Source organism: Dendrobates tinctorius, unplaced genomic scaffold, assembly GCF_039654945.1.
Source record: "Dendrobates tinctorius isolate UK_male_01 unplaced genomic scaffold, ASM3965494v1 ptg000044l, whole genome shotgun sequence".
NCBI lineage: Eukaryota > Metazoa > Chordata > Amphibia > Anura > Dendrobatidae > Dendrobates > Dendrobates tinctorius.
Genome location: NW_027361712.1, coordinates 3,015,285 through 3,041,454, shown reverse-complemented (window position 1 = coordinate 3,041,454; position 26,170 = coordinate 3,015,285). Strand labels below are relative to the sequence as shown.

General features: G+C 43.8%; 1 protein-coding gene across 1 annotated transcript in view; it reads right to left on the bottom strand.

Moving 5' to 3' along the window:
- Positions 1-17,002: 17,002 nt before the first annotated feature.
- Positions 17,003-26,170, bottom strand: part of LRRC2 (leucine rich repeat containing 2) — a 608,842-nt gene continuing 599,674 nt past the window's right edge. The window contains exon 8 of the mRNA XM_073575526.1: positions 17,003-17,186. Within this exon, the coding sequence (XP_073431627.1) occupies positions 17,003-17,186 (184 nt within the window). The remainder of the gene's footprint in view (positions 17,187-26,170) is intronic.

Here is a 26,170-nt window from a genome sequence, read left to right as displayed (position 1 = left end):
CGATTTCCTCTTTTCAGCTGCAACGGCCAAAACCCAGTGATCGTTGAGCTCGCGGAGACTCTTCACTTATCCCAGAAGGCACTGGCATGAATACGCTTCATGATACTTTCAAGGTTCTAGCAATTCTTCTTGTCTTTTCTGTTTACTTAGATGAGTGGTCCTAGCCATATTTTGACTTAGAATCATTGTAGAATAGGGATCACCACTATATGGGACTGTGTACCAATACTACTTTTGCAAAACACACCTGATGGTCACAAACATTTTCTGAAGGTTGATGATTCCATAAATGAACTTTTGATGTTTCATATGTTTTCACTCGAAACCATTCCAAGTGTCTACCAAATGAAAGGAGTAATTTAAGGAATTGAAAGCTGTTACGCACGTGAACCACATGCACATGTGTCTCTATTCAGTCCGCTCCTGGTGCCTAGGAAGGGAAGATGGCTCATCGAAGACCCCTCAGAAGTCAACCAGAAAGGCCTGTAGGTCCGAAGTGACAGGAACCCTTACCTATCACAAGGGATTGAGCCATGCTAGGGCATCTCCTGCTAAGTAGGACATAAGGAGTCCTACTTTATCCCGATCGTAGAAAAAATGATAACCAAAAAGTTCATAGTGCTGCATGCACTGCTCCAGGAATCCACGGCACTCCTTAGGATCCCCATCATACCTTGGTGGATCAGACAGGGCGGATTCCACTTCAGGATCGCAAGTTTCAGGTTGAATAGGCACACGGCAGCAAGAACTGTAACTTGGGCTGATGCAACAAACGTCAGGGCCTCCAATCATGTATCCAGCATCTGTAGATTAAAGAAAATTTCTTCCTGTCGCTCACGCTGGCCCAACATGCCCCTGGCCTGAGTAAACTGTTTCGTGCGCATGAGGCACACATGGTTCATGGACCCACTGTGGTGTGAACCAAGGAGAGCCTGGAGGGTCAAGGCTAAGGGAACACCCGATTCTTTGATAGATCCCCTGATGGTTGGTTTAGACTTGGCTCCGTATGGACACCAGGTGATACTCCAGAACAGACCTCAGACACATAGTAGCTGACCCCCAAAGGGACAGGACACTATACTGGCAGGTGCAGGCAGGTATACTATCTGGCACAGCTGATTCACAGGCAGATAGCTACTGGCAGCCACAGCTAGTTTACAGACAGTTGATGGGTACGGGTGATGTACAGGCAGGTGGGTACAGGCAGACATGGTTAACAGGCAGCTCGGTGCAGGTGGGCACGGTTGATATACTGGTAGGCAGGCACAGAACTGAAGGAGCGGACAGGGATGGAACCGCAGATGCAGACAGGGGCAGAACCCCAGATGCGGATATGCAGGAAACTGCAAATGCGGACAGGCAAGGAACTGCAGATAGATGTGAACAGGCAGGCAACTACAGATGCGGACAGGTAGGGAACTGCAGATGTGGACAGATAGGGAACTGCAGATGCAGACAAGTAAGAAACCGCCAATGTGGACAGTCAGGAAACTGCATATGCAGACAGGCATGGAACAGTAGATGCAGACAGGCAGGAAAATGCAGATGCGGATAAGCAGATTGTCATGACTCAGGTCGGGGTTTGCCTTCTTCCATCTCTTCCCTGGCCTGGTCATGTGTGGGTAAACCTTCCCCTGCTTCTCTTTGGTGCATGGTCAACTATTTCTCTGCGCTGCTGCTGACAGCCCATGTCAGTTATAGTTCCAGTCTCCGGCTTGAGCAGCTGACCCCATTACACCCTGGTTTGTCCTCTTGATGTTCCCTGACTTCCTGTGTTTGAATGCTCCCAGTACCCTTCCCTGACTTAGCCTTTTCCCCTGTGATTGGACCCCGTTGTGTTTGGACCCGGCTTGTACTCTAACCTGTATTACTGTCTAGCGTCCTTGGTATTTCCCCTCCTGACTGGTTCTGACCTTCTGGCTTGTTTCTGACTATGCATTCACTTCTCCCCTCTGGTACCTCGCTCCTGTCTGTTACCAACCTGGCTTGGCTGACTTCCCTTCCACCCCCTTGTGGTGGCCGCTGTGGTGCCACAGGTTTACACTAGTAGGACTCTACAGAGTCCTCTTCTCTATTGCCCTCTGGTGGAGGACTCCTGTACCCATAGAAAAGACAGGATCAGGTACATACAGAACAAACACGAGGACAGGTACATGCAGGACTGACAGGACCAGATTCACACAGGGTACTTACAAAGAAGTAGCAAGTGTACACACAGATCACTAATGTTGCACAGCGACAGCAGAATAGCGATATGCACTAATTCAGACACTGCACGTTTAGAGATAGGTATTGGTTTTGACACTGCAGATTTGGCAATAGGAATTGCTTCAGACACTGCAGGTTTTAGAGATAGGTACTGGTTCAGACACAGCAGGTTTAGCGTTAGGTAATGGTACAGACACAGCAGGATTAGGGAAAGATCCAGATTTAGATGCTAACAAGTTCAGAGCTAGATTGTAATTCAGACTAGATCAGACACAGGTATCAGTTCAGAATACAGCTCTGGGAATACAGACCCAGGTAAACATTTTCAGAGTCCAGCCCCGAGCATACAGACCAAGGAAAACAGGTTCAGGCCTTGGCATACAGCCCCGGGGAAAATAGATTAAGAATTCAGAGACAGAAACAGGACAGGAACTGGCAACTTAGTAGTTGCACCAACACTAAAAGAGAATGTTGTTAAGGCAGGTCTCAACAGGTGGAGATGCCTTAAGTACTAAGTTCCTCCCAGCAATTGGCTGAGGACACAATAGGAGCACACACACTGTCTATTTAAGAACCATAAAGTTTCCACATGTGTGCCCTAAGCATGCTACCAGGAAACATGCATAGCAAGCAGAGAACAAGGAGCTTATAGCAGGACCAGGTGTGATGCATAAGTCGGTGTCCAAGCATACTGGGGAATGGGAAGCCATGCAGTGTCGCAGACAGTGGTGTTACAAAAGCTTAAACCATTCTGGTTGGTGTTACAGATTTCTTGTTTCCATGTGTGTTATTTTGTGTTTTTTTATGACAAGTCTGAATTTACAATGTGCACTTTTCAAGAACAGGAAACCATTGCATTTACATGTATTTCCAATCTTTTGACTGGTGCTCTATATAATTTATATATTTTTTTTAAATATACTCCTTAAATCTGCAATTTGTCTTTATTTGTTAGATGAGCTATAATGTACTGAATTTTGGAGCATTTAAATTGCTTCCATTTTTACAATTGTCCAAACTAATTCAGTAAAACCTGTTACATAAAGTATTTGACAGTTTAAACATTAATTTCTCTCTATTATACAGATGCTATTGTGCAGTCTTCTATATAGTTATTTTTATAATAGAAGACATTTGTGTGTTTTGTACTATATACAAGGGTAAACATTTCTCCCTGTTCTAAGCAATAGATCTTCCTAGAGGAGAATGTGCTACTAAAGATACTCTCATCTAGCTTGATGCTCTGGAAAAGAATATTGGTGTCCTATGTTCTTATTTTATAATAGGTGATGCAATTATAATCTTTATAATATGCTTTATAATCTCAGATTTTGCCATTGTCAGTTGTAAGTTTTAAATGTAGATGTGTCTTAATTGAAATAGATTAAAATCATTGCAAAAAGATAAGTTTATCCTCTGGTTAGCACTAATTGTAAAACTACCATATACTTGATATACAGCAAAGAACCTTAAATAATAAATTATTATTTATAGATAATGATGAAGTGACTTATGATTTAGAAAGATTTAAAATATCCACTTTCTGAAAACCTATACTGGCAGTCTCTCAATTTACTGAGTGGAGAGTAGCTACAAAGATTGACTTTCCCTAGGCCCCAGCATCCACCAATAAATACACTCTCCTCCTGTCTAATTGCATTGAAGCCACGGTCACTGCTAACCATGGCATATACTGTAAGAGGACAGGGTACAGCTAATACTTGCTTTTAATGGTCTGGAGCTCTGCTAATAAGCTTGCACCAAATATTTATAAATTGATTGCCATTAACTACTTAGTAGTGCTAAAAAATTGCAATGACATTCTGTAAAACAAGCTTATCCAAACACTGCAAAAGATAAAATAGTGGCTTTTTAAAATTTTAAATAATCATGTCAGAAAGTATTGGCACCGTGAAATTGTTCCAGAAAGTGAAGGGGTTTTCTTTGAAAATTATTGCAATTACACATATTTTGTTATACACATGTTTATTTCCTTTGTGTGTATTGGAAAATCAAAAAAAAAAGAGAAAAAAAAGGGAAATTGGACATAATTTCACCCCAAGCCCCCAAAATGAGCTGGTCAAAATTGTTGGCACATTTTCAAAATTGTGGGTAAACAACTTTGTTTCAAGCATGTGATGCTCATTCAAACTCAACTGTTACAAGTAACACATGTGGGCAGTATAAAAATCCCATCTGAAACCAGGTAAAAAAGGGAGAAGTTGACTCAGCCCTTGCATTGTTTGTCTGAGTGTGCCACACTAAACATGGAAAACAGAAAAAGAATAGAACTGTCTGTCTGAGGACTTGAGAGTGCGAGGGGAATGTGGTGGTCTGGGTCAATGTACCAGCAGAATCATCTAGCAGTGGCTGGGTATCAGTGCACTTGTGGCGCCCCCAGGAGTACGGTCGCCACAGTGGCATTACCTTCCTCCTAGGGAGTGTGATGTCATGCTTGGGAGCAATGAAGGATCTCTCTAGCAGTTAAACCAACACACAACACAGTTCCCCCTCCAGGCCAGCAGGGAGACCTCTGAACCTGACTGCTCAGGAGCTGCTCTCTGTGGTCGGGAGGAGGTAAGTTAGGGCAGTCTATGAAGGGAAGGGGAAGTGTGTGGATGTGAGAAGGGGAGCTGGAGGATGAGCAGAGATAAGGCTCACTCCTAGCTGGAGCGCATGGTCGGGATTCCGGTCTCCGAGTTTGTAGGGACACTGACGGTCTTGCAGCAGAAACCGGAGGAAGTAGCAGCTGTAAATGCTCTGCTCCCAACTAGGGCTCGGAGGCCCCAGCAGCGACATGTGTGAGCCAGAAGGAAAAGGCTATGGCTGCCTGCCATACGAGAAAGTTCCAAAAGAGAGTCAACAGGGGGAACTAAAGTGAACTCAGTACTGCGAGTACCTCAGATAAGCGCTAGAGCGGAGGCCACACTACCTATCTGCAGAGAGAGAATTCCAAATTTGCTTCCAGGCTGACCAACTCCTTCTCCATCTGTACTCTGGGTCCTGGACGGCACTTACCAAGTACAGGTAAAGAAACTGCATGACTGTGTCTGTCATCTTTCTCCTGTGCCTGGCGCACGGCTCTGCTACATCCTGCACTGCACACCATCCACCAACTCTTTCATCTGCCCTGCGACTACGGCCCTATCTGTGCAGGGCTTCTACATCTTAGCTGCACCACAACATCTGTCCCAGAGAAGCGACACTGCAGCGCGGGTCAATCTGATCAGAAACCACAGGTGGCGTCACGTATCATTCACCTATAAACGTTATTCACCCCTTTGCATGGACGCCCAGGGCCACGGAATGGGTCATCATCACCACCAACGTGACACAACCCTCTGAGACACCGTGACACAGCCCTCTGAGACACACATTCCTCTGAGATATGATAGAAAGAGCTACATGGACTAATGTGAAGTGTGGCCTGCTGCATTATTCACTTTTGGTGGGGGGTGAAGGACACAAGGAAAGGGGTTCTTCCTGACCAGGAGCCAGCACTTGACGACTCAGTGCTTGCATTTTTTGAAACTTCAGAAGAGGAGGGCATATTTGCTGGAGTCTGTTTCGGCAATGTAAGCCAAAACCAGTTCCTGATGCTCCGGCTTTAAAAGTGGTTAACCTACTCCCAGAAAAGGTAGCCTTCCAGGCGTTCCAGAGTCAGACCATGATGCAGGCTCCACACCTCCTGCCTTAGCTGCTATTGTGCTTTTGCCACTACCAGCAGATGCACCACCACCATCAGCACCAGCTCCCCACCACGCCCATGTCTGCGGCCTCTTCCATCAAACTTCAAAATGTTGCAGAAAATGAACCCAAAATAACATCAGATACAGTATATGGTACTGTATCAAAAGTGTACAGCTCTATACAGTCAAAGGATGATTGTCAATCTCCCTATATATACCAACAGTCACACAGAGACGCTCACAGGCTCAGTATGGATTAGACAAGAATATAAAAAATAGAAAAAGTGTACAGTATCATCAGATAGCTGGTATATATAGTATAGTTTAAACATTCTAAATCTCCGTAGATATTTCAGGAGGCAGACACAGACGCTCTCAGTCTCAGTATGGATTACAACACAATATAAAAAGCAGTAAAACGGTAATGGATCTGAAGAGTACAGCTGTACACAGTGTAGGGGTCATTGTTGTCAATCTCAGTATTTATTGCCACAGTCAGAAAATAACTCTCACTTGGTCAGTTTGGATTAGACCAGAATATAAAAAGCAGTAAATGGGTAATGTATCACAAGCGTAGAGCTGTATACACTAGTGTTGGGGTAATTATGTACTGTACATCTAAATTGCAGGAGTAACCCATAGACTGTCACACGCTCAGGATGGATTACACCACAATATAACAAGAAGATCCACAAGAAATAATCACACATGTGGGACAATGTTCCAGGTGTCAATGATACACTTAGAGTGGTGGGTGGAGGAGGACTTCCTGGCAGAAAGGGTACAGTATCACCAGATACCAGGTATATATAGCATAGTTTAAACATTAAAAATGTACGTCTATATATTCAGGAGTAGTGTTGAGCCACCCCGCTAGTGTTCCAGTTCGTTTTGGTTCGTCAAACACGAGACAAAATCGTTGAATGTTTGTCGAACATTCGACGAACAACGTCGAACACCATTGAAAACAATGGCAGGCAAACACAAACACATACAAACACATAGAAAACAATTACAAAACACCTTAAAAGGTGTCCCAAAGCAGACAAAATGCTCAGAATACAAAAATAACATATGGAAAAGGGCAACTACATATAGAAAAGAGGTGAAGGAGTAAAAGGAGGAGGAAACACAGATATAGGCATGTCATGCCCTTATGAAGTCAAGAAAGGCTGGAATAAAAATGTAAAATACCAAAAAACAGTAAAAATCTGAAATCGAAGACGATCATATACTGTCGGACTTCCCACCATAAATTAGGCGAACTGCCGATCGGGCGGCATTATTCCCACGAACCTCTGAACAGCGTTCATGAAGGCAAAGTGTTTGGTTACCGTGGGCAGTATGGTTGCAAAGCTGAACCTTAAAGGAATGTCCAGAAGGCCACCACCAGGAGTGGAGCCTGCGGCTTAATTCCACCCGCGAAACCTCAACCATGCCAGCTACAGAAAAGATTGACAGATTGCAAGCTTAGTCAATTCTGTGGGTGGTGGTGGATGTCCGTTTTTAGTTGTGCTAGCAATTTGTCAGCTTAATTCACGAACGAGACTCCGGCATGCCTCCGCGGTACGCGTGAAGCTAACTAGAGGGACACGCAAGGCTCTGGCACGCGAGATCGATCAATAACAGGTCTGTCATGCCCTTACATGTCCGGGGCTGCATGCGCGCTACACTGAAAGGTCCAGCGTGTGTCGCTTACAGGTGCAGATAACCCGCTGAACCCCGTTAGTGATGGGGATCTTGGGTTCCAATTCTTCCCCGCGAACGAGGATTTCCCAGTAAGTGCAGGTCAACCGGAATTAGGCCTAGCCGGCATTCCAGAAAAAAATGAAAAAATTAAGTGTCCAAACCACAGGTGCTGTAGCTTGCTTAACAGCTGGGCTCCTATGCTGAGTAGCATGCAGTTCTCACATAAACAGGCAGCATAGCTTGGTTCACGGGTGGGCAACTCTGCTGAGTAGCAGACAGTGCTTACATAAACAGGCGGCATAGCTAGGTTCACAGGTGGGCTCCTCTGCTGAGCAGTAGACACCGGTACTAGTCCCAAAGTATTTACTGGGCTAAATGGAGTTAAAAAATGGTTCTTACATAAACAGGCGGCACAGCTTGGTTCACGGGTGGGCTCCTCTGATGAGTAGCAGACACAGTTACTGGGCCCAAAGTATTAACTGTGCTAAATGCAGTCAAAAACTGGTTCTTTCATAAACAGGTGGCATAGCTAGGTTCACTGGTGGGCTCCTTTGCTGAGTAGCAGACAGTGCTACAAGGCCCAAAGGATTTTCTGGACAAGATGCGGTAAAAAATAATTAGAAACACACATGGTGTAGCTCCTTGACAGGTGTACTACACCGCTTGCTACCACACACCGCTACTATGCCATGAAACAGTCTATTAACATTGAAAACCATTATTAATGTGAAAAAGGAAGTTATGCTTTTGGTGAACGAACTGTTCTCGAATGGAACCTCGAACAGCCGAATTTTAAGCAAAGTGTTCGAGTTCGACGAACGGCTGCAAAACAGCTGGAATTTTAACTTGGCGAACAGGTCGACTCGAACACCACTCATCTCTAATCAGGAGGCAGACTCAGACGTTCTCAGGCCCAGTATGGATTCGACAAGATTGTAGAAAGTTGAGAAAGGGTACAGTATCACCGGATAACAGGTATATATGTAGCATAGTTTACACATGAAAAACCTATGTCTATATATCAGGAGGCAGACTCAGAAGGTCTCAGGCCCAGTATGGATTAGAAGTGATTGTAGAAAGTTGAGAAAGGGTACAGTATCACTAGATAGCAGGTATATATAGCAAAGTTTAAACATTAAAAATCTGCGTGTATATTTCCGGAGTCTGACAAAGACACTCACAGCCTCAATATGGATTAGACAAGAATCTAAAAAGTAGAAAAAGGGATATGTATTCGAAGCATACACCAGTATACACTGTTGGGGTATTTTTCAATCTTCATATATATTTCAGTCTCAGTAAGACAGTGCAGACTCTCCGCAAGAGGAAACGAGATGGATACAAGTACAGATGGAAAGTCAGCTGATTGCAGAAATTTTGGAATTGCTAATCACGGTAAAAACTCCCGGGAGAATTCTCAGAGGTGATGCTGACCCTCAATTACTTTGTCTGTGGAGACAGCGAAAACAGTTCTTCTGAAGAAAGGTTTGCTGTATCGCAGTACCGTGGAACCCATAACCGCTACTCATCTCCATCAAATTGTGATCACAGGGACAGATGTAGACATTGTCCTCACTGCCTATCATGATCTGTCAAGTAACTTTGGAGTGCAAAAGACACAAGCCACAGGCCGTAGGCGATTCTATTGGATTGGCATGAGAGGACACATTTAAAAATGTGGGCAGGAATGTCACACGTCTGTGAGTTGGAAAACCGTGAAAGCTGATGATAAACCACCACTGCATCTCATTGTGAGTCGACGTCCATAACAAATGGAAGCCATTGATCATCTGAAGATAGAGCCCAGCAGGACAGGGCATAGCTACGTCTTAACCATCATCTATCATTTCACCAAATTTGTATTGGCAGTCCCAGTGAAGTATTTAACAGGCCAGACTACACAGTGGTGGAGCAGGGAGAGGTAAGTATTGCAAGTGCTGGTGCCCTGAGCAAGCAGGGGGGCCCACTCATGGGCGGCGGTACTGGCATAGGGCCCCTCATAGTACACCGGTGTGTCTGATGGCAGGTGTGCACCCCCACCATCAGAGACACTTGATTCTACTATGAGGGACCTTGTGCCAGTGCCGTTGCCAAAGAGTGTGCCCACCCACCTGTCCAGGGCAACGGCACTCGCACGGGTGCATGTACCAGGTGGTGACCCCGGCCCTGTGGGGGGAGGCAGCCCAGTTAGGGAGGAGGAAAAAATGACATATGTTGATGTTGGACATTCAGCAGCTGCAAATGGAGTAATTGGAGAAGTCGGTGGAAGAGGAGAAACAAAAGCAAGCCATTTTTCTGGCAACCTACGTGTCAGCAGGGGAGGGTGGGACAAAATCCTTTGAAACCCATGCATGGTTCATTTTAATGAAGGTTAGATCATCCACATTTTGGGATGACAGACGGGTCCTTTTTTCTGTCAGGATTGATCCAGCTGCACTGAAGACTCGTTCAGATAACACACTAGCAGCAGGGCAAGCGAGCTCCTGTAAGGCATATTGTGCCAATTCAAGCCAGGTGTTCAGTTTACAGGTCGAATAGTCAAAGGGGAATGACTGGTGAGGGAGAACATCGATATGAGAGGAGTAGTTTGTTACCATAGTTGACAACTGCTGTCTCCTGTCACTTTCGATCGATGCAGTATTACCAGTCGTGTGAGCGGTACTTGAAAAATCAGTCCTCAACATGGTCATGAAACCCCTCTGATAAGCGCCACTTTGGCTGTGTGCACCACGAACACCTCTTCCATGTTGCCCCCTACGGCTCGTTGGAAAAACATCACCGCCGCTGTGTGCTGGGAATGCCTCAAACAAACGGTTTACCAGAGTTGCTTGTTTGTTAGCCAATATTAGCTCTAGGTTCTCCTGTGGCATGATGTTTTGGAATTTGCCTTTATAGCGTGGATCCAGGATGCTGGCCAACCAGTAGTCATCATCGTTCATCATTTTGGCAATGCGGGAGTCCCTTTTTAGGATCTGCAAGGCATAATCACACATGTGGGCCAATGTTCCAGGTGTCAATGATGCACTGCAAGTGCTGGGTGGAGGAGCACTTTCTGGCAAATCAACATCCCTCCAGTCACGCACAAACCCTGTACCTGACCTTGCCGCGCCAACATTTTTTCTTGCCCCCTGAGAAGCATCCTCCTCCCCAAAATAATCATCCATATCACCCTCCTTCTCCTCCTCTTCCTCTTCTTCCTCCACCTCGTCCACGAGACTTCCCTGAGCAGACAATGGCAGACTGTCAACAAGGCTTCCCTCCTCCTCTTCCTCCTCGGCTGCAGACGCCTACTTCTTAATGTGCGTCAAAGTTTGCATGAGCCGACGCATAAGTGGGATGCTCATGCTTATGATGGCGTCGTCTGCGCTTACCAGTAGTGTGCATTCCTCAAAACACTGAAGGACTTTACAGAGGTCTTTCAACTTCGACCACTGCACACCAGACAACTCCATGTCTGCCCGTGTATCCTCCCACAAATGAATTACAGCCTGCCTCTGTTCGCACAGCCTCTGAACCATGTGCAGAGTGGAGTTCCACCTTGTTGCAATGTCGATAATTAGGCAGTGCTTGGGAAGATGGAGCAGTCGCCGCAGCTTCTGCATACGACTGGAGTGTACAAGCGACCGGCGGATGTGCGCGCACAGTCTTCGCACCTTATGGAGCAGGGCTGAAGCACTGCACCACCAGGTTCAAGGTGTGAGCCAGGCAAGGTATGTGCCTGAGTTTTGAAAGTGCTATGGCTGCCACAAATTTCCGGCCGTTATCACTAACTACCTTGCCTGCCTCAAGATGTAGACTGCCCAGCCATGACTCAGTTTGTCACTGAAAGTAGTTGGCCAGTACCTCCGCGGTGTATCTGTTGTCGCCCAAACACATCATCCTCAACACAGCCTGCTGACGCTTACCACTAGCTGTTTGATAGTGGGACACCTCGTGTGCAACACTGGCAGCTGCGGATGGAGTGCTCGTGCGACAGCGCTCTGTGGACGAGCTTTTGCTTCTGGAGGAGGAGGAGGAGGGTCGAACGCCTACAACCAACTGTTTCCTATACCGTGGGCTAGGCAGCACTGTCCCACCGCCGCTGTCCCCTGTGGACGTTGCATCCACCGCATTAACCCACTGTGCAGTGATGGACACTTAATGGCCCTGGCCATGCCTACTGGACATGTATCTGTTGTGAGGTGCACCTTTCCACTCAATGATTGCTTGAGTGCATGGACAATGCTGTCTTTCACATGCACGTGGAGGGCTGGGATGGCTTTTTGCGAAAATAAGTGCCGACTGGGTAGGTCATGGCATGGTACTGCGTAGGCCATGAGCTCGTGGAAAGCTTTGCTTTCAACCAACCAGTAGGGCATCATCTCAAACGAGATTAGTTTGGCAATGTGGGCATTCAAAGCCAGTGTACGCGGATGAGAGGATGAGTACTTCTTGTCCTACTCAGAGTCTCTGGTAGGGTGAGCTGGACTTGAGAGCTGCATATGGTGGAACTAGCGGAGGACATGGCGGACTGAGAGAGGGTTAGTGATGGTGATGGTGTTGGTGGTGTTGCTGATGGCTTAGATTCAGTCTTTCGTAGCAATAACATTGTGATTCCATGACTGCTTTGCCCTTGCGACGACACCTCGACATTTGCTGCTGGTGGTGTGCTAACGGGTGGGCTTACAGTGGGTGAAGCGATGTAGCGTTGCTGACTTCCTTCATTTGGAGCAGGTGCACATGTGGTACGTGAGGTTTAGTAGTCCGTCCATGCTTGCAAGTGCATGGTGGTTAAATGTCTAAGCATGCAACTGGTTTTCAAATTTCTCAGATTTTTCCCTCGGCTAAAGGTCTTTGCGCACTTCTTACAGATAACTTTTGCCTGATCATTAGGAATTTGTTCTAAAAAGTGCCACACTGCACTCTTCCTACTATGGAAGACATTTTGAGGCCTTGCACTCTGTGCTAATTTGACCATCTGGCCAAGCTGTCCTGCAACTCTTTTGTTTTTTGTAACACATTTTTGGACTGCTACGGTCCTGCCAGATAACAGCTGTTGCGATGTCGTTGCCTGCTGCGGATCCTCCTCTTCTGAGCTATTGGCAGCGGCACCATCTTCCCCCAATGGTTGCCAATCTGGGTCAACAACTGGGTCATCCATCACCTCCTCTTCAATTTCATGTGCACCTTCCTCTGTCACCGTGTAAGGTGATATAGTATGCGGGAAGGGGCACCTGAGTTTCATCAGGGTCTGATTCTGCCTCAGTACACTATGAGGACAATATAGTGCTCTGAGTGAATGTACCAGCAGAAAAATCTAGCAGTGGCTATACATCAGTGCACTCCATGTCAGATTCATCTTGGACTGGGGAATTCACGATTCGACCTGCTAACCCAGGCATGGTATGTGAAAAGAGCTCCATGGAGTAATCGGTAGTGTGGCCTTCCACATTCTTCACTTTTGGTAGGGGTGAAGGACACAAGGAAAGGTGTCGTTCCTGACCAGGAGCCTCCACTGACGACTCAGTCCTTTTATTTTTTGAAACTTCAGAAGAGGAGGCGAGAGAGCTGGAGGCTGTGTCAGCAATGTAAGCCAAAACTTGTTCCTGAAGCTCCGGCTTTAAAAGTGGTTTACCTACTCCCAGAAAAGAGAGCCTTTGAGGCCTTGTGGAGCCAGACGATGACGCAGGCTCAACACCTCCTGCCTGAGGTGCTATTGTACTTTTGCCACTACCAACAGATGCAACACCACCACCACCATCGGGACCAGCTGGCAACCCCCACCCACTTCCATGGCGTCTTCCACCATACTTCCACATTTTTGTGAAAATGTACCCAAAATACCACCAGCTTTATATGGTACTGTAAAGCCAGGTAGAAGGTATATCTACTATTGGTGAGAATTTGAATCTCACTATAGATTTGAGGATGCTGAACTATTGTCTCAGGCCCAGTAGAGATTACACCTCAATGTAACAGGCTGAAATTGGATGGTGTATGACAAGGTGGAGGGTGTCTATAGTATTGGTGAGAATTTGAATCTCACTATAGATTTGAGGATGCAGAACTATTGTCTCAGGACCAGGAGGGAATACACCTCAATGTAACAGTCTGAAATTGGATGGTGCATGACAAGGTGGAGGGTGTCTGTAGGATTGGTGAGAATTTGAATCTCACTATAGATTTGAGGATGCAGAGCTATTCTCTCAGGACCAGGAGAGATTACACCTCAATGAAACAGGCTGAAATTGGATGGTGTATGACAAGGAGGAGGGTGACTATAGGATTGGTGAGAATTTGAATCTCACTATAGATTTGAGGATGCAGAACTATTGTCTCAGGACCAGGAGAGATTACACCTCAATGTAACAAGGTGAAATTGGATGGTGTATGAGAAGGTGGAGGGTGTCTATAGGATTGGTGCGAATTTGGATCTCACTAGAGATTTGAGGACGCTGAACTATTGTCTCAGGGACAGGAGAGATTACACCTCAATGTAACAGGCTGAAATGGGATGGTGTATGACAAGGTGGAGGGTGTCTGTAGTATTGGTGAGAATTTGAATCTCACTAGAGATTTGAGGACGCTGAGCTATTGTCTCAGGCACAGTAGAGGTTACACCTCAATGTAACAGGCTGAAATTGGATGGTGCATGACAAGGTAGAGGGTGTCTATAGGATTGGTGAGAATTTGGATCTCACTAGAGATTTGAGGATGCTGAACTATTGTCTCAGGCACAGGAGAGATTACACCTCAATGTAACAGGCTGAAATTGGAGGGTGTATGACAAGGTGGAGGGTGTCTATAGGATTGGTGAGAATTTGAATCTCACTAGAGATTTGAGGACGCTGAACTATTGTCTCAGACACAGGAGAGATTACACCTCAATGTAACAGGCTGAAATTGGATGGTGTATGTCAAGGTGGAGGGTGTCTATAGGATTGGTGAGAATTTGAATCTCACTATAGATTTGAGGGCGTAGAGCTATTGTCTCAGGACCAGGAGAGATTCCACCTCATTGTAACAGGCTGAAATTGGATGGTGTATGACAAGGTGGAGGGTGTCTATAGGATTGGTGAGAATTTGGTTCTCACTAGAGATTTGAGGATGCTGAACTATTGTCTCAGGCACAGGAGAGATTAAACCTCAATGTAACAGGCTGAAATTGAATGGTGTATGAGAAGGTGTAGGGCATATATAGGATTGGTGCGAATTTGGATCTCACTAGAGATTTGAGGACGCTGACAATGCTGCTCTCAGTCCAAGTAAGGACGCAGGCAGCCTAATAAGCAGGACTGCTGCACACACAAAAGGGTGGAAAAGTGAACGCTTCGTAACTGTGCAGAAAAGAGGAAGAAAAGTATTTATGCTTTTAAAAAAGCAGTTTGCACAGCAGTGTGAAACTGCAATGCAGCTATCAGGGAGCCTTATAAGGCAGCCTAATAACCAACAGAGCTGATGCACAAAAATAGAGCCTCCCCTGTCACTGCACAGAAAGTGTTGTGTTGTAAGTGGAAATCGCTAACAGCAGAAGCAGTTTTTTGGTTCTTCCCTGCCTTACGCTCTCCCTACAGAATCAGCAGCAGCTCTCCCTATGCTAAGATCGGCATAAGTAAGATGGAGGTTGGCGTGCAGAACTATTGACTCAGGACCAGGAGAGATTACACCTCAATGTAACAGGGTGAAATTGGATGGTGTATGAGAAGGTGGAGAGTGTCTATAGGATTGGTGCGAATTTGGATCTCACTAGAGATTTGAGGACGCCGAACTATTGTCTCAGGACCAGGACAGATTACACCTCAATGTAACAGGCTGAAATGGGATGGTGTATGACAAGGTGGAGGGTGTCTGTAGTATTGGTGAGAATTTGAATCTCACTAGAGATTTGAGGACGCTGAGCTATTGTCTCAGGCACAGTAGAGGTTACACCTCAATGTAACAGGCTGAAATTGGATGGTGCATGACAAGGAAGAGGGTGTCTATAGGATTGGTGAGAATTTGGATCTCACTAGAGATTTGAGGATGCTGAACTATTGTCTCAGGCACAGGAGAGATTACACCTCAATGTAACAGGCTGAAATTGGAGGGTGTATGACAAGGTGGAGGGTGTCTATAGGATTGGTGAGAATTTGAATCTCACTATAGATTTGAGGACGCAGAACTATTGTCTCAGGACCAGGACAGATTACACCTCAATGTAACAGGCTGAAATTGGATGGTGTATGACAAGGTGGAGGGTGTCTATAGGATTGGTGAGAATTTGGATCTCACTAGAGATTTGAGGACGCTGAACTATTGTCTCAGACACAGGAGAGATTACACCTCAATGTAACAGGCTGAAATTGGATGGTGTATGTCAAGGTGGAGGGTGTCTATAGGATTGGTGAGAATTTGAATCTCACTATAGATTTGAGGGCGCAGAACTATTGTCTCAGGACCAGGAGAGATTCCACCTCATTGTAACAGGCTGAAATTGGATGGTGTATGACAAGGTGGAGGGTGTCTATAGGATTGGTGAGAATTTGGTTCTCACTAGACATTTGAGGACGCTGAACTATTGTCTCAGGCACAGGAGATATCAAACCTCAATGTAACATGCTGAAATTGAATGGTGTATGAGAAGGCATAGGGCATATATAGGATTGGTGCGAATTTGGATCTCACTAGAGATTTGAGGACGCTGACAATGCTGCTCTCAGTCCAAGTAAGGACGCAGGCAGCCTAATAAGCAGGACTGCTGCACACACAAAAGGGTGGAAAAGTGAACGCTTCGTAACTGTGCAGAAAAGAGGAAGAAAAGTAGTTATGCTTTTAAAAAAGCAGTTTGCACAGCAGTGTGAAACTGCAATGCAGCTATCAGGGAGCCTTATAAGGCAGCCTAATAACCAACAGAGCTGATGCACAAAAATAGAGCCTCCCCTGTCACTGCACTGAAAGTGTTGTGTTGTAAGTGGAAATCACTAACAGCAGAAGCAGTTTTTTGGTTCTTCCCTGCCTTACGCTCTCCCTACAGAATCAGCAGCAGCTCTCCCTATGCTAAGATCGGCATAAGTAAGATTGCGGTTGGCGTGCACGCCCTTTTATAGCCCCTGTGACACGACACAAAGCCAGCCAATCACTTGCATGCCCTTCTCAAAGATGGTGGTGACCGATGCCCACGTCATCGTGTTGCCCACAGTGTGCGTCCTCCATCATTGGCTGAAAAAGGGCGCTGGAAGCATCTTTTGAAATGCGAGTTTGGCGCTCTGGTCTCCGACCTCATGGCCGACCACACGCTATGGTCGGGTTTCGTTTCATGAAACCGGACTTCAGTGAAAGTCGCCGACTTTTGAATAAGACCGACCCGTTTTGCTCAACTCTAGCTTTTACCATTTTGGATAAGCATGTTTTAAGGAATATCATTGCAATTTCTTATCAGCCCTTTGATTTGAATATAACTAAATAAAAATAAATGCTAAAACCATACTCGTAATATGTACTTTACCTCTTTCAACAAGATCTTTAATATAGGATTTCATAAATTCTTTCTCAAATTGTTCTCGGTCTTGATTATTTTCCTCTTCATTCTCAGTATTCAAGATTTCATCTCCTTCAATGGGATTATCAAGAAGCTTCACATATCTGAAAAGAATATAATGCAATATTTTGGAATTATGAAAGCTCATCTTTTTCCGAACAATGCTAAAATACTCTCTGTTTTTTCAACAAACTTTACAAAAATCAATAGAACAACTGAATGCAAGACACTTTGTTATGTCAGAGAAATATGTTTTTTTCCTCTCTTCTGAGCCAATTCTTGTACCCCACCTCCTACACTTATTATCCACACTTAAAAACAGCTCAAAACTATCTTAGTCAAAACAATGTGAACTGTAAACTCGATGAGGTATGTGGTTACAGCTTCTATTACAACCTATGGAGAGAAGAGGAGCGAGGAGCAGATAGAGGCCCTATTGCAGGCAGCTTCTATCAAGTGTTTTACCTCACACCACTGCTGGATTCACAGTTATACTTCTCAGTACTGCTGTGTAATGCCATGCATGCTGCTGCAGCTTTTGTTTGTGTGCTGTAGAGCGTGAAAAATACAGGAAACCATCTCTGTATGCTCTGTATGCTGAACATCACAGCAGCTAGTTTCTACCCACTGGTTCATAGAGAACTGAAAGTTGGAAATAGAACCTGCAAAAGGGAAAACTGGTAAAAAAAAGTTATATGTAATATTAAGGCCCAAAGTAATGTTGTTGCTACTGTATACACATATGTGACAGCCTACTCTGAATAGTTACCTGAAATAATATGTATTCTTAAACTCCTTCCCAACATATGACATAACTGTACATCATGATCGATAAGAGTTTCCAGCAAATTGACAGCTATGTTATGGATAGCGATCATGTGGGCACATCAGCTGTGCCTGCATGATCGCCACCAGGAGATTGGCTTATGTGATAGCCAAGCTTCGGCTGTCACAACCATGGCTGATGCCCACAATGCCCTTGGCTGTTTAATCTTCTAAATGCTGCGCGCAATAGTGATCCCAGAATTTAATAGGTTATAAGAGAGATCTCCCTCCCACATCTGATCAGCATCACAGCGACATGATCGCATGCTGCCAATAGTAGCCATAAGAACATGTCATGATCCTCAAAGAAATCAAAGATCCCTTCATCCTCATACAAAGCTATACAGTGGGGAAAAAAAGTATTTAGTCAGTCAGCAATAGTGCAAGTTCCACCACTTAAAAAGATGAGAGGCGTCTGTAATTTACATCATAGGTAGACCTCAACTATGGGAGACAAACTGAGAAAAAAAAATCCAGAAAATCACATTGTCTGTTTTTTTTTTCATTTTATTTGCATATTATGGTGGAAAATAAGTATTTGGTCAGAAACACGCAATCAAGATTTCTGGCTCTCACAGACCTGTAACTTCTTCTTTAAGAGTCTCCTCTTTCCTCCACTCATTACCTGTAGTAATGGCACCTGTTTAAACTTGTTATCAGTATAAAAAGACACCTGTGCACACCCTCAAACAGTCTGACTCCAAACTCCACTATGGTGAAGACCAAAGAGCTGTCAAAGGACACCAGAAACAAAATTGTAGCCCTGCACCAGGCTGGGAAGACTGAATCTGCAATAGCCAACCAGCTTGGAGTGAAGAAATCAACTGTGGGAGCAATAATTAGAAAATGGAAGACATACAAGACCACTGATAATCTCCCTCGATCTGGTGCTCCACGCAAAATCCCACCCCGTGGGGTCAGAATGATCACAAGAACGGTGAACAAAAATCCCAGAACCACGCGGGGGGACCTAGTGAATGAACTGCAGAGAGCTGGGACCAATGTAACAAGGCCTACCATAAGTAACACACTACGCCACCATGGACTCAGATCCTGCAGTGCCAGATGTGTCCCACTGCTTAAGCCTGTACATGTCCGGGCCCGTCTGAAGTTTGCTAGAGAGCATTTGGATGATCCAGAGGAGTTTTGGGAGAATGTCCTATGGTCTGATGAAACCAAACTGGAACTGTTTGGTAGAAACACAACTTGTCGTGTTTGGAGGAAAAAGAATACTGAGTTGCATCCATCAAACACCATACCTACTGTAAAGCATGGTGGTGGAAACATCATGCTTTGGGGCTGTTTCACTGCAAAGGGGCCAGGACGACTGATCCGGGTACATGAAAGAATGAATGGGGCCATGTATCGTGAGATTTTGAGTGCAAACCTCCTTCCATCAGCAAGGGCATTGAAGATGAAACGTGGCTGGGTCTTTCAACATGACAATGATCCAAAGCACACCGCCAGGGCAACGAAGGAGTGGCTTCGTAAGAAGCATTTCAAGGTCCTGGAGTGGCCTAGCCAGTCTCCAGATCTCAACCCTATAGAAAACCTTTGGAGGGAGTTGAAAGTCCGTGTTGCCAAGCGAAAAGCCAAAAACATCACTGCTCTAGAGGAGATCTGCATGGAGGAATGGGCCAACATACCAACAACAGTGTGTGGCAACCTTGTGAAGACTTACAGAAAACGTTTGACCTCTGTCATTGCCAACAAAGGATATATCACAAAGTATTGAGATGAAATTTTGTTTCTGACCAAATACTTATTTTCCACCATTATATGCAAATAAAATGAAAAAAAACAGACAATGTGATTTTCTGGATTTTTTTTCTCAGTTTGTCTCCCATAGTTGAGGTCTACCTATGATGTAAATTACAGACGCCTCTCATCTTTTTAAGTGGTGGAACTTGCACTATTGCTGACTGACTAAATACTTTTTTTCCCCACTGTATATAACCTACAGAAGCCAAGAAGAAGCAGAAGAATCCACTATATAAAAAAAGTATCAAAAAGAATTTCATACAAAAATGTCAAAGGTTTACCACGACAGAGAGGAGCCAGAAGACTGCAGCGTCTATTAGGTTTATATGTGACTGTTGCTAGCTTTGAGTGTGTGATATTTCCCTTTATTCTCCTACTTTGGTTTAACCCCATCCTCCACTCCCCGGTTCATTCTTCTGTTATATGTGTGAGTATCTTTGTATGTTTGGCATTTTTCGTTACCCTGTTTGTATTACCTTGTTGGTCTGGTTGGTGTATTATGGTACACTACTACTCCCCTCTTCCCTGGGTGGGGGAAAGGTACAGACTAAGGGTGGATTCAGGAGCTAAGGCAACGTATGTGGCCCCAACATCATCAGAAGTAATCTGGGGAACAGGGCGAGCTAGGGCGCCCCTAGCATTAGGGACAGGGAAGGAGCCCCTGATCCCGGGAAACCTGGCAACACAGTCTTGACCTTAGCTCTTACTGAAACCATTTTTTTTTATCCATTCTGGATCCTATCACTGCTCTGATAGGGCAACTGTAGCAGCAGAGCCTGGAGGTGGAAGATCCATGCACTGTCGGTTTGCAGAACCCTAAGACATCAGGTTTGGGGACCATGACTCACAGGCAACCCTTAGTGGAGCCCAAGATTGCTTTGCCTGACAGTTTCTCTGGGGGCGTGGCAATTTTCTTATTTTCAGGGAGGCCTCTACACTTTACTTCAAGTTACGTCCTTGTATCCTCAGGAACCAAGGAGCAAAAGGGGGTGAGAGTAATCTCTCTCTTTCAGGGTGACCCCCAAACACAGGCATTCTTTCTCTCATCTTACTCCCAGTCATTCTAGAAGGTGGAGAAACTTTCTCTGGCGCTGGGTCATATATATGACGACCCCGATAGCATCGACCTGGCTGAGTCCACACTACGTCAGCTTCAGCAGGGGGATCGGCCAGTGGAGGAATATTACTCTGAGCTTCAGAGGTGGTCCACTGACACTAAGTGGAATGACGCCACACTCCATAGCCAGTTCTGTGAAGGGCTGCCAGTAAGGGTGAACAATGCCTTAGCCCTGTTGTATACTATGAGTTATTTTTAATGGTTTCAACACTCCAATTAATTAATACCAACTATTGATATAGTTTCAATCAGCTCTTTGAACCTTCCAAGAAGGTCATTGAAACTTGTTTCAACCAGATGGTCAAATTGTCCAAGCAGAGCAAATAACTTGCTTACACTTATCTACCAACAAAGGACCATTGATATTCAAGGCAACTACCTTAATTAGATTGGGTGTGTTAACTTTCCCCATGGATGTTATCTTGTACTCTGAAGCCCCTCCTCCAGCTTGCTGTATTTCTGCCATGTGGCACACATGAGGCCTCCTCTAGCTTCCTGTATTATATACTGGTTAAAACAGGTATTGAGGGGATGTGTTTATAGCCAATGGCAATAGACTTGTGACATCATTCCCCATATGGTGGGGCTGGACACACCTTTTAGCTGGACACATTAAAAGAACTAGGACACATGTTCTCGCTCTCTCTTGGCTCATGGAGGATGACTGGTTGACGTCTATCTGAATAATGTAATGTATGAATAATGTCTGTTTCTGATTAATGCATATGTATTTATAGTTTTATAAAGTTTATTATTTGATCTTATCACTTATTAAGTAAATCAATTTAGTAAATTCAATTCTTGTGTGAGCATTTTCTTATTCATCACAATCCATTGGAACCCTTACAATACAAATTGGTGTCAGAAGTGGGATTGTTTTGAATAAAAATGTTTGCAAAATTGAATAAGTTTGTTAAGAATAGGAAAGCAGTTGAGAGTAGTGTCAGATCTTTGCCAGAATGGGTGTTACCAGGAAAGTGGTCCCCAATGGCACAGGAATGTAACAAGTATATGGAGGGACAGCGGTTATCAAATCCCCAGGAAGTGGCTGCAAAATTTGATCTCTCAAGATATGATGCAAAAGAGCAGAAAGCTGCAGCAGCCGTTGGATGGATTTTTGTGCAAGTGTCTCAAAGCTTACAGGAGAAGATAGATCATTTGCGTTTAGAGCTGCATACAGCTATAGAGCAAAGGATTAGCTTGCAATCAGCCTTGAGAGACCAAATGAAACAGCATGACAATATGTCTATTGATGTTTGTTTTCATTCTAGAGTTTCTTAGAGAAATACTCCTGTGAGCATACTGTGACGTATGCGCTGGCTGATATATGATGAATTGGGTTTGGTCTTGGTGATGCATAAATGTGCATTCCTCACCTGAGGGTTTGTAATAGACCTTGATGTTTTAAAAGGCAAAAGACCACAGCAGATATAAGATGATTCTGTATGTGGGAGCCATGAGAGGAACATACAAGTAAAAGAGGGAGTGACCATACAGACAATGAATTTAAGACTGACCTAAGGTTAGATGACTGATAATATACTGGGGGTTGACAAGATAAATAGATGACTTATTTGTACTAAGTGTTGTCTTTGTCACTGTATGTGCTTTGTGTATTTGTCATGGATATCCCTTGATTAAAATTGGTTCACAGCCAAAGAAAAATTCATGTGGTATTTTTATTTTTTATTTGGTATATTTTTGTATGACCTTTTCTGAATTTTAATTGTACTGTGTTTAGCATTCTTGGTTTTTAAAGGAATTGTTTTTTCTCTTTTCAGTCCATACATGTTGGATTGGGGGGTGGGGTGTGTAATTAACCTTTTGTTTGCAGGAGTGAAAGAAGAAACCTTGGCCATTTAATTAACATGTAAATACAGTGCACAGTAAATAGTTCATTCCTGCAGTAGTGAAAAAGGAGTCCATCTACCCAATATAAGATTATATTTTATGACTTATTTTTGAGTTTTAACATTTTTTATTTTTTGGGAGCTCCCGTGCAAATTGGGTTTTGAAGAATATATATATGTTAAATGATTTCAATGAATGCTAGTTTGTTAATGTCTTGATATAGCTTTGTTCACCTAAACCTGAGTCATACAATGCAAATGTGTGGGTACCCAAGGTGTGTGTTTGTCTATATATAAATGAGAATCTACTGAATGAGTGCATTAGGTTTAGCCAGAGAGTGTGTTGATGTAATGTGCATATTATGTAAAAATAATAATTTGCTAGAATTGGGTTAATAGCAAATTGGCTTGGGTTCGGTTTTCTTTAACATGTAATTGTACTGATTCTGATTAGTAGTAACATTATTTTGTGATCTCCATGAACATGATTGTACTGGTAATTATGATCATCGTTATTATGCAAATGTGATTGACATGAATTTGATGTGTTTGATCAGTGTATAAGTCCATACACATATGATATATATTTTATGTAGTATTATTATCTAGAGTAGAAATATTTGCTACAGTAGAAAATTTCAAAGGTCATTCTGGGCACAATTAATTTGGACCAACAAACCTACGGTAATTTTGTTTGATTCATTTGATCAAGGGGTGGAAAACAAGCCACCAGGACTGAGTTATTTTGGACTGTTGCTTTGGACTGAGTTAGCTCTGCCAAGACTTTGGAACTTTCAAGTATGATTGTGAACTTCACTTTCACTCAGTGCAGGCTGTGTCTTGTGTGTAGGCTGAAGATGTCCAATTGAGTGCTGAGACTGAGCCCAGATGATGCTGAACAGTCAACCAGGGTGAATCCTCATGACTGCCAGCTGATGCAAATGGCATATAAAGTGAGGCCCTGAACAGCTGAAGCAATAGAAGATGAAAGGTACTCTTATGCTCAGCCATGGACACCTGCACTTCTCTCACCCATTGCTTTGGAGAAACGAGGGGTTAATGTCATGAAGGGCAGGGACAGGCTGTTCTTTAGAGTCTGTTCTTTTGCTAACCAGGGAAAGTAGTGAAGTCACCCCAAAGTGATGAGGGCATAATAATCCCCGTGCTTTCCCTGCAACAGAGACCCATTTAAAAATTGCGGTCAAGAAGATCCGAAGAAAGAAGATTTCTACAGACATTTGATATTTCATTACCTGTTGGTCCAATGTTGTTTTTGTTTTGATTTTTTCCGTTTTAAGCCCAGGATGTTATTTTTTACCAAAGCGGTTTTCTATTGGTAGCAAATAAATAAAATATATATATAAATGAGCAATGCAAATAATGAAAAATGGTATAGTTTAGTGGCAGGTTAATTAATTAAAGTGATTGAAACCAAGGGGTGGAATGTATACTGTGAGTTATTTTTAATGGTTTCAACACTCCAATTAATTAATACCAACTATTGATATAGTTTCAATCAGCTCTTTGAACCTTCCAAGAAGGTCATTGAAACTTGTTTCAACCAGATGGTCAAATTGTCCAAGCAGAGCAAATAACTGGCTTACACTTATCTACCAACAAAGGACCATTGATATTCAAGGAAACTACCTTAATTAGATTGGGTGTTTTAACTTTCCCCATGGATGTTATCTTGTACTCTGAAGCCCCTCCTCCAGCTTGCTGTATTTCTGCCATGTGACACACATGAGGCCTCCTCTAGCTTCCTGTATTATATACTGGTTAAAACAGGTATTGAGGGGATGTGTTTATAGCCAATGGACAATAGACTTGTGACATCATTCCCCATATGGTGGGGCTGGACACACCTTTTAGCTGGACATATTAAAAGAACTAGGACACATGTTCTCGCTCTCTCTTGGCTCATGGAGGATGACTGGTCGACGTCTATCTGAATAATGTAATTATGAATAATGTCTGTTTCTGATTAATGCATATGTATTTATAGTTTTATAAAATTTATTATTTGATCTTATCACTTATTAAGTAAATCAATTTAGTAAATTCAATTCTTGTGTGAGCATTTTCTTATTCATCACAATCCATTGGAACCCTTACAATACAAATTGGTGTCAGAAGTGGGATTGTTTTGAATAAAAATGTTTGCAAAATTGAATAAGTTTGTTAAGAGTAGGAAAGCAGTTGAGAGTAGTGTCAGATCTTTGCCAGAATGGGTGTTACCAGGAAAGTGGTCCCCAATGGCACAGGAATGTAACAAGTATATGGAGGGACAGCGGTTATCAAATCCCCAGGAAGTGGCTGCAAAATTTGATCTCTCAAGATATGATGCAAAAGAGCAGAAAGCTGCAGCAGCCGTTGGATGGATTTTTGTGCAAGTGTCTCAAAGCTTACAGGAGCAGATAGATCATTTGCGTTTAGAGCTGCATACAGCTATAGAGCAAAGGATTAGCTTGCAATCAGCCTTGAGAGACCAAATGAAACAGCATGACAATATGCAAAGGAATTTTAAAGCTTATGTAATGAAAAATGTGAATAAGAATAGGCGCAGGAGGAGACAGCGGCCAGTGTCAGATATTCATACTACACAGATTAGAACCATGATTGCACATGAGAAATGGTCAGATTTGCTAGAATGGGAAGGCTCTGACAGCGAGACAAATGGGGAAGAAAAGCAAGCCAGACCGATTGTGACTACTAAAACTAGGAGAGAAGTCACACAGCGTAGTGGAGATAGGATGGATGCAGGAAACGCAGCTACAGGAGCAGAAGCTTCAATGACCGAAGAAACTAGGAATTATACAGCAGGAGAATTAACAGAATTAGCTACCAGGTACAGGCAGCAAGCAGGAGAACCTTTGTTAGCATGGATTCTCAGATTATGGGATCAGGGAGCCGATACTATAATCTTGAACCGTCTTGAGGCAATAGGACTTTGTAGTATTTGTATTGATCCTATGGTGCGTCTAAAAATGAAGCGTGCAAGGGACACTACAGAGACTTTCTCTTTGCTGCATTTGGTGAGGGATTCTTTGGCACATGTGTATGACTCTCCCATGGAATTAATACCACAGACACGATGGGAGACTCTTGCAGATGGAGTTCAGAGATTGAGAGAAATCGCAGGTATAGGTGGCATAACTCGCAATCCTGTGCCAGATCTGAATGATTACTTTGCTGTTGTTGAGGATTGGAAGGGACCAGATGCTGCAATATTGACGGTATTGATGAAGAATAAGTTCATAGAAGGTGCCCCAGCTGCTTACAAAGCCCCATTATTCACTATGTTCAGTGCACTTATGGGAAATTCCACTACTGTCTACACAGCATGCAATCTAATCTCCCAGCTATCTGCTCTAGAGAGATCAAAAGTATCAAAAAATAGTACAGTAGAGAGAGTAGATCAAGAAAGGATGATACTCAAATTAGAAAGAGCAGGAAAGAGTTGTTTTGTGAATTGATAGCTAGTGGAGTTCCATTCCAGGAGATAGATGGGATCTCTACAAGTGACCTGTTGAGG